This window comes from Salmo salar, chromosome ssa12 (genome assembly GCF_905237065.1).
Source record: "Salmo salar chromosome ssa12, Ssal_v3.1, whole genome shotgun sequence".
NCBI classification, from domain to species: Eukaryota; Metazoa; Chordata; class Actinopteri; order Salmoniformes; family Salmonidae; genus Salmo; species Salmo salar.
The window spans coordinates 28,760,945-28,769,884 of NC_059453.1; the positions used below are offsets into that span (position 1 = coordinate 28,760,945).

An 8,940-nucleotide genomic window follows, 5' to 3' on the forward strand; every position below is an offset into this window, starting at 1 on the left:
GATCATGTTGTGAAAGGAAGGAAGGATACATGCGCCGGGAGGATGAGACTCGGAGCAAACTCTCTCTGAGCTGGTTGATGTTCTGTTTCAGCTTCTGCAGCGACGCTCGCAGTGTCATGTTGATCTGGACAGACAAATAAACACTTTTACAATCAATTCCTAAACAGAAATTGTAAAATACAGTAGCTACAGTGCCTTCAGAAAGAATTCACACACATTTACTTTTCAATATGTTGTTGTGTTACAGCCTGAATTTAAAATGGATTAAATTTAGGTTTTGTGTCACTGATCTACACACAATACCCCATAATGTCAAATTTGAATTTTGTTTGTAGAAAATGTTAGAGATGAATACAAAATAAAAAGCTGAAATGTCTTGAGTCAACAAGTATTCAACCCCTTTGTTATGGCAAGCCTAAATAAGTTCAGGAGTAAAAATGTGCTTAACAAATCACAGAATAAGTTGCATGTACTATTTCAGTGTTAAATAATAGTGGTTAACATGCTTTTTTTATAACTACCCCACACATACAATTATCTGGAAGGTCTCTCAATCGAGTAGTGAATTTGAAGCACAGATTCAACCACAACGACCAGGGAGGTTTTTCAATGCCTCGCAAAGAAGGGCACTGATTGGTAGATAGTAACATTTTAAAAAGCAGATGCTGAATGTCCCTTAGAGTGTGGTGAAGTGGTTAATTAGGCCTTGGATGGTGTATTAATACACCCAGTCACTACAAAGATAATGGTGTCCTTCCTAACTCAGTTGCCAGAGAGGAAGGAAACCATTCAGGGATTTTCACCATGAGGCCAATAGTGATTTTAAAACAGTTACGGAGTTTAATACGGTTGTGATATGAGAAAACTGAGGATGCATCAACATTGTAGTTACTCCACAATACTGACATAAATTACAGAGTGAAAAAAAGGAAGCCTTTACAGAATAAAAATATTCCCAAACAGGCATCCTGTTTGCAACAAGGCACTTAAGTAATAGAGCAAATAAATTCACGTTTTGTCCTGAATAGAAAGCATTAGGTTTGGGGAAAACCCAGCACAACACATCACAGAGTACCACTCTTCATATTTTCTAGAATGGTGGTGGCTGCATCATGTTATGGGTATGCTTGTCATCGGCAAGGACTAAAGGATAAAAAGAAACAGAATGCAGCTATAATCACAGGCAAAATCCTAGAAGAAAACCTGGTTCAGTTTGCTTTCCACCAGACATTGGGAGATTAATTCACCTTTCAGCAGGACAATAACCGAAAACACAAGTACAAATATACACTGGAGTTGCTTACCAAGACAACATTGAAAGTTCCTGGTTTGGGCTAGTTAGTTTTGAGATAAATCGGCTTGAAAATCTATGGCAAGACTTAAAAATGTCTGTCTAGCAATCATCAACAATCAACTTGACAGAGCATGAAGAATTTAAAAAGAATAATGGGCAAATATTGTACAATCCAGGTGTGCAAAGCTCTTAGAGACTTAACCAAAAAGACTGCAAAAGGTGCTTCTACAAAGTATTGAATCACGGGTTTAAAAACGTATGTGAATTAGATATTTCTGTATTTTATAGAAACATGTTTTGACTGACATTATGAGGTATTGTGTGTACAGTAGATGGGTGAGGGAAAACAATATTCAACATATTTTGAATTCAGGCTGTAACACAACAAAATGTGGAATAAGTCAAGCGGTATGAATACTTTCTGAAGGCACTGCTATATACTTTTGAGGAAACAAATGTGTAGTTAAGCAGGTTGTCATCATAGTTACCTTTGCAGGATTCCCTCCTGTCCTCTGTTGTCTGTTTCTTTCATGAATATTCTCTGCAATTTCTTGAACAAGACGGCAAGTGGCATCATAATTCTGTAACCTACAAAAACCAAGTTGGTATACAATTATCGTGAGTAGTACTATAGTTAAAATAATTAGTGTATGAACCACTATAATAAAGCCAGTTCAAAACACGATGCTGCAAATCTTCAAGGTATAATAATAACAACAAACACAACAATTGTAGACACATGTATTTGTGCTGATTGAGTGTGACCAACTTTGTCTCGAGTTTAGATTAACTGTCATTCGTCACTGGAGACAATTTGTTCCTCATCATAGCTACTAGTATTAACGTTAGATAAATTAGCTAGCTAGCTAGCTAGCTCGTTAGCTACTTAAGTCACAACCCTGCGTACAGTATATTGTTATCAGCGAAATTGCATTGCAATTCATTTCGTGTGAACTATCAATGGGAATAATAATATAACATACAGACTTATCGAGTCAAGTCGTATTTAGTTATTTATTTTAGAAATAGCCGGTTAAAGGGACGCGAGTTACTGTTACCACCGTTAACAATCCAGCTAATAACACAAATATATAGGTTTGAAGACGTATTTCTATATTTCATTCAATGCTATCTTAAATATAATCATAATGGCCACCTTAAAAGCTGCTTACCAAGGATCTTGAGACATGTTAACGAGTTATAATTAATGAATTTGTCGCTATTTACTCCATAAATTGTGTGATAAGTAGGGAGCACTTCCTGTTTAGGTGTGATGTCAGGATGGTGTCCTGTGAGTAACAAATGTTCAGTCGTGAATCGTTTACTGTAACCTCGATGTTGCGTTGAGAAGAAGCTGATCAAATGAATCCAAATCAAATAAATTGTGATGTTCCTCTCTGACAGAGCTGCTGCTGTCCCCAAGTCCCACACCAGACCCACTGTAGCCTGCAAACCAAATGTTCATTCACAGTTTACAAATCTTCCATCTAGTCTGTCACTGTGTTGATGTGTATCTACCCTCTTAAAATAAATAAATAAGACAATATCCAAATAATTTATAATAAATATTATGACTTCATTTGTTTCTATTTATTTATAGAGCTGTGGCTGTGTGGCCTTGGTGACAGCCAGCAATGTAATTACTTTTGTTTTGGTGGAGTTAAGGTCATAAAAGGTCGACATAACCACTGCTCATGTTTTGTTGTTTTTGAAAAAAATGTCAACACTGCCTCATGTTGACAAATGTTTGTCTAGTGATATGGAAGTCCTTATTGTAACATTATGTGAGGATTATGACCACTACTAGTATAAACATACTGTAGGCTACGGATCCTTCAATCATCAAGATAGGATAAGAGTTTGTTTTTCCTCAACAACATGTAAGCCCACATTTAAATTGATCTATTTACAGAGGTTTCTTTGTTTCATAGCAAAACAATGTGTGTTTTTATCAAAACAATATCTGTTGTGTGAAATGATAACCTTTGCTAATTCTAGGAATAGAGGCGCTCATTTGGCACGCCCATGTTTTCCTATAAAACAGTTTCATAGAGCTATGTTCCTCCAGGAAAAGGGAAGGGAAAGGAAAATGCATTCAACTGAAATGTGTCTTCCGCATTTAACCCAACCCCTCTAAAAAGACTTAGAAAGTTAAATAATCTTCCATGTTTTTTGTTAAATGCTGCCATAAACATGCAAATTAACAATAAAAGATAAACCCAGGCAAACTCAGATACCAGATACAATATCAGATAAACCCAGGAAGAAAAACTGGTTAAAAGTAGGATACATGCTTTGTGAGAACACTCATTTCTGTATAGTCATACATATTTTGAAACATCTAAATGTGTATCAACATAATAGCATAGGCATTCACTTCCATATATGGCAATGGAGACTGTCCTTTACACAGTAGCCTATTTTGAAATGAAACAATAATAATCTTCCACTTTATTGATGTTTTGATTTCATTACCCTAGTTCATTTGTTGCTGTCCGCTGGTGTTGGAAGTTGAAGAAAGGAGGCATTCCTTTTCGCCACAGTAATTGGATAATAAAAATAATACACAAAAACACTGTAAACAAACCCATATCACTTTCTGTGCCGGTCACCTGACCAACTGACAACTGTGTATAAAACCTACATCCACAGGGCACATGGAAAACATTGGGAAGTATACCAGCACTGGAGACTGTCTTGTCATTGATATAGAGGAGAACTTGACATTTGCAGAGGAGAATCCTGTACCAGACAGCATGATCCATGTTTCAAGAACGCCCAAGTTCTCCACTTGTGGGACTATAAGTTTAGACCCGTCTCCTATGGAAACAACCACTGACCAGGACCAGGAATTGAGCTCAGCAGCCAGACACAGAAGACCCAGGTCCCATTCCTACTACAGCCCAGAGGATGCCAAAAAGTATGGCATAGAGACGGCAACAGATGAGAACTTTGTCAGGCCACGCTCCAGGTCTTTCTATAGTTACGAGACGTCTGAGCTCCACAGAGAAGGGAACTTTACCAGGTCCAACGCCATGAGGCCGAGATCCAACTCCCTGGAGAAGAGTGGGGACAGGAAGACGGAGAATAGTGCGGATGGGAATCAGGGGATCATGGCTCGGCTCAACTCCAAGAGATCCAAGTCCAACACCAACAAACACTTGCCATGCAGAGATCTCAATGGTATGCAAATTACAGTATGTTTAAAAGTGTCCGATTTATGTTTATTTGACAATTTATGTTTTTTTCTATTTTGTCATATTCCTAGTGTTATATGAAGAACAGAGGGGAGAAATGCAGAATATGCACAAACACAGTGTACTTAATACAAAACAAGAATGTTACTGTGGATGGACACAGATCTATAACAATTAACTTATTAAATAATACATTTATTAATTATGATGTTAGTAGCTAGTTTTCTTCCTTCCTCTCTCCAACAGGCAGAAGAGGCAGTCTGAAGGGTGTCCCCATGATGACCATCTCTGAATCAGAGAACTGGGAGATCAGCTCCTGTTCTGGCATGAAGTATGGCCAGTTTGTGGACTGGGAGAAGATCGACCCTGAATCTTCAGAGCGCTACCAAAGGATTCTGAAGTCGGACCACCAGGAGCTGAAGACCATGGGTCGATCAGGGTTCTGGGCCATGCCCCATACACTAAGGGCCAAGGCCTATTATCATATAATTCATGGTATCAACTGCAGGTCCATCAAACCGGATCGAGATCGTTACCAGGATGTGGCCAAGAAGCTCTTCGGGGAGCAGAAGATGAGCACACACCCGTTCCCTGAGTACATGGATGATGGCGTGATCCCTAGGTACTGGCTATGAAGCTATCAGAGAAGAATGGTTCAGATTATAAAATCATGATCAAATTATTTTAGTCATTAAACTTTGATAGGAGAATCTGAAGTTGATCATGCTTTTTCCAATATTGCATGTACATTATGTTCTGTTCATAACATGATAACATAACAAGTATCTTTGTTATTCTTCCCACCCCCAGGTACTGCCTCAACGAAGCTGGTCTCAATTCTGTCAAAAAGGTCCTTCTCTGCATCGGCAAGCACTTCCCGGACATCAACTTCTGCCCAATCCTCCCAGCCTTGGTGGCTCTCCTCCTGCATTTCAGCGAAGACGAAGCCGAGTGCTTCCACAGCATCTGCCGCCTTATCGCCTACAATGACCCCAACAAGCGCTACATCGACCAGACATTCCTCACCTACCGGGCCTCCTGCATGACCTTTGGCGACTTGGCCAACAGGTACTGCCGCGGCATCCGCAAGCTAATCGCCAGCTCCCACCAGAACCTCTTTGAGTTCTACTCTGATTGGATCATGTGGATCTTTGCCGACCTCCCCTTCACATACGCTATCAGGGTCCTGGATGTCTATCTTCTGGAGGGTTACAAGGTTCTCTACAGGGTGGCTCTGGCTCTTCTCAGCTTGTACAAGGTCTCGGTTTCGTCTCGTGTAGCCTACGTGGAGGACTTCAGGCGAGACATGAAGAGCTTTGTGGAGAATGTGGCGCGTCACTGTACGGTGGAGAAGCTGCTGGAGAGGGCCTTCATTATCCAGCTGGCCACGCGGAGGGAGCTCAACCTACTGTTCAACGCTAACAAGGACTCACTCATGCAGAAAGGCATCAGTATCCACCAGAAGCGGTGAGGCTGTTGGTCAAGGGAGTTCTTCGACAAAATGTTTCTACTCTTGATTAACATCTAATTGGTCCACTCTCTGTTAACGGAAAACAAGCCCTATTCCTCATAGGACGATTATGACAGATTACTTCCAACTCACTTTGTTATAGAGATGCTACAGTTGTTCTACCAAACTATACCTAGATACTGTATCCTTTTGAACTATAAACAGTTTACAAATCTTTACTTTCTGAGTTCCTTTATATTTATCTGTAATCTGAAGATACGCTTCAAAACAAATATTTACATTCTCAAACTGTTTCTGTTCCTCCATAAAGGCAGTCGTGCCAGGTAGTGGATTTTGACAGCTTCAGCTCCAGCGTTGTCACAGGGACAGAGATGAGGATTGTCTGGGCCTGGATCCCTGAACGCTTTGCCCTCTTCAATCCCAAAAGGCTGTTCAGCACCAACGAACATGGCCGAAGCCTGGCCTCGTAAGTGACTTTTATTCACTATTTTACATTAGTAGTGGGTCAAGTAGTGAAGACATATACATTCAGCAGCCCAGAACTGTCCACAGTAAATACAACAGCCCAGAGCTGAATAAACTCACCTTAGGGTTCAGTTTCATAATAATGAAAGGCTGTATTGTTAGTATCAGTAACATTTTTGCAATAAGGTGCATGACCAAATGTTCTCCAGTTCGTTGGCGGGAACAGTTCCTGTGACATCGGTTAACAACAGTTATTCATGTCTCTAGAAGTATTCTGTTGGTCTGACAGGAGAAAATGTGGTAGATAATATTCATCAGCACTTGCAAATCCTTTTAGAAATGCTCTGAATACCTATGTCACAATTACTGGCTGTTGTCTCGTCCTAGAGCTCGTCCAAACATTGAGACACCAACAGTTATTTTTCTCCACTATGAGGAATCTCTATGCATGTTGACTCTGATGTCCTTCAAAGAGTTTGATTGGGATTCTCAGACTTTCCCTTGTCACTGCGCTGACACGTACCTGCCTAAGCAGACATGCTTTTTAATTGGTTCTAGCCATACACAGGGTGGTCGTGACAGGATGTGATGACCCCAATTAAAGGTCTGACCCTGACCACGACGTGACCCATCCAGTGAACTTTGAACTTTCACCCCCACAAAGACATTCCAAGGGGCTAGGATTGTTGAATAACCGTTGTCTAAAAACATTACAAGTTTCATTGCTATTGTTCACTGTGAGTGCTTAAAGTCATTTTTTTTCTCATTTAAAGATTTTATTCCCGTGTTGAGGGGCATGAGCCAGCAATCTTGCTTCTGAAAACTGTGGATGAAGAAGTGAGTTTACAGTAGCAGAAAACCTTTTTTTGTGTCTATTTTTTGACACTCAACTAGATTCTATGCAGACTTCTTACCCCTGTGTCACTCCACAGGTCTGTGGTGCCTTCCTGTCGACAGATTTGATTCAGCGGAAAAAGTATGATTCAGAAGAACCTGCGTATTTTGGGACTGGGGAGAGCTTTGTTTTCACGGTGAGAGAAATTACAATCTACAGATCTGAAATAGCTGATTTTGCAAATGTTTTTTCCTTTGATTTTGATCAATTGTGTTAGCGTAAAAAATAGTGGTCGAAATCTTCACTGATCGTGCCGTAGTAGAATACAGGCTCCATTCCTTTCCCATGTCAATCAGTCAATGCAGGAACTTAATTGTTCATTGTTCTTAATTCGTTGTTCTTTCAGCTTCGTCCAGGCATGGAGCGCTACCAACGGGCTGTGGTTCACATTACGGCCAAGAGACAACCTTCTCCAGACCTTCGAGCTGCTCGGGTCTGTGTATACACTTCCTCTGGTGAAGAGGACTCCTCCTCTACCCCACTCTCCACCACCTCTACTACCAACCACACTAACCTGACCTGTCCATCCGGGACCCTCCAGGACCCCAGCTACCTGACCATTCCCTTTACCACCTCCTCCCCCGGACCTCTCTCCCCCTCACCCAAGAGGGCCAAGGAACAAGGGGCCTCCATGTTCATCGCCGGAGACCACGAAAGGCTATTCATTGGTAAGCTGCTCATATGTAGGCTAAAGTGTTTGCTGTTCAGAGTTGTCGGTAGAGTGTCACAAGGAGTGCTCAATAACTTTCTGAAACCCGGATAGGCCTGATTGTCTAAGGAGCATTCTTGCCACGTACAAGAGTTTTTGCAGCGACTTTGACGATGGTGGTAGGGAAACAGCTTAGGGTTTCTCACATGGCATATTCTTTGTATCCACCCTTTGTACTCTTTGTGTTCATGTCAACATTACTGAGAAGTGCAGCAGCTAGAAGTGGGCTGCTGTTATTACTGTAAATTCAATGCTGACATCTTTTACAGTGAGGGTGATGTGTTTGTCTCGCCAGGTGGCGATGGGGGTCACGCTCTCTGCCTACAGGCTGATCTGGAGGGGGGCTACACGGAGCGATGTGACACCTTCGAGAGCGCCCCTCTCTGCAAGAGACACTTTAAGATCCGGTCACTGGAAGTGTGGGGAATTCAGAACTCCATCTCGTTCTCACACTACTTCTCTTACTGACATTAAAAGAGGAGGCTGATATATGTTTCCCCCTCTTATATGAACTGGTTTCTCCTAATTCCGTTGTCCATTTGATTAGACTGTATTTTATTCGTTATGTGTGTTGATGACAATGACCCATAGGCTAAACTAAACAGGGTTTTCACAGTGCATTCGGAAAGTATTCACACCACTTGACTTTTTCCATATTTTGTTACGTTACAGCCTTATTCTAAAATTGATAAAATATTTTTTTCTCCTCATCAATCTACACACATAATGACAAAGCAATAACGGGGTTTTAGACATTTTTGCAAATTTATTCAAAATAAAAAACTGAAATATCACATTTACAAAAGTATTCACACCCTTTACTCAGTACTTTGTTGAAGCACCTTTGGCAGCGATTACAGCCTTGAGTCTTCTTGGGTATGAAGCTACAAGCTTGGCACACATGTATTT

General features: G+C 40.9%; 2 protein-coding genes across 2 annotated transcripts in view; one reads left to right on the top strand and one right to left on the bottom strand.

The window, feature by feature from the left end:
- The window catches only part of LOC106564676 (syntaxin-8), a 42,813-nt gene extending 40,213 nt beyond the window's left edge, over positions 1–2,600 (bottom strand). The window contains exons 1-3 of the mRNA XM_014130891.2: positions 2,467–2,600; positions 1,783–1,882; positions 30–124 (exon numbers count right to left, since the gene is read on the bottom strand). Of these exons, the coding sequence (XP_013986366.1) occupies positions 30–124; positions 1,783–1,882; positions 2,467–2,483 (212 nt within the window). The 5' untranslated portion in view covers positions 2,484–2,600. The remainder of the gene's footprint in view (positions 1–29; positions 125–1,782; positions 1,883–2,466) is intronic.
- A 1,332-nt stretch (positions 2,601–3,932) lies between these two features.
- LOC106564674 (TBC1 domain family member 24) lies at positions 3,933–8,790 on the top strand. The gene is made up of 8 exons (XM_014130890.2): positions 3,933–4,477; positions 4,738–5,113; positions 5,302–5,958; positions 6,273–6,428; positions 7,201–7,264; positions 7,360–7,458; positions 7,669–7,990; positions 8,327–8,790. The coding sequence occupies exons 1-8, from the start codon at positions 3,952–3,954 to the stop codon at positions 8,497–8,499; spliced, it is 2,373 nt and encodes a 790-aa protein (XP_013986365.1). The 5' UTR covers positions 3,933–3,951; the 3' UTR covers positions 8,500–8,790.
- The last annotated feature ends 150 nt before the right edge of the window (positions 8,791–8,940 follow it).

Excerpts from the sequence above, each read along its gene's own strand:
- LOC106564674 (XM_014130890.2), top strand. The coding sequence starts at position 3,952 with ATGGAAAACATTGGGAAGTATACCAGCACTGGAGACTGTCTTGTCATT. Across the intron at positions 5,959-6,272 it reads ATCAGTATCCACCAGAAGCG|GCAGTCGTGCCAGGTAGTGG; the intron begins GTGAGGCTGTTG and ends TCCTCCATAAAG. Across the intron at positions 7,265-7,359 it reads TGAAAACTGTGGATGAAGAA|GTCTGTGGTGCCTTCCTGTC; the intron begins GTGAGTTTACAG and ends GTCACTCCACAG.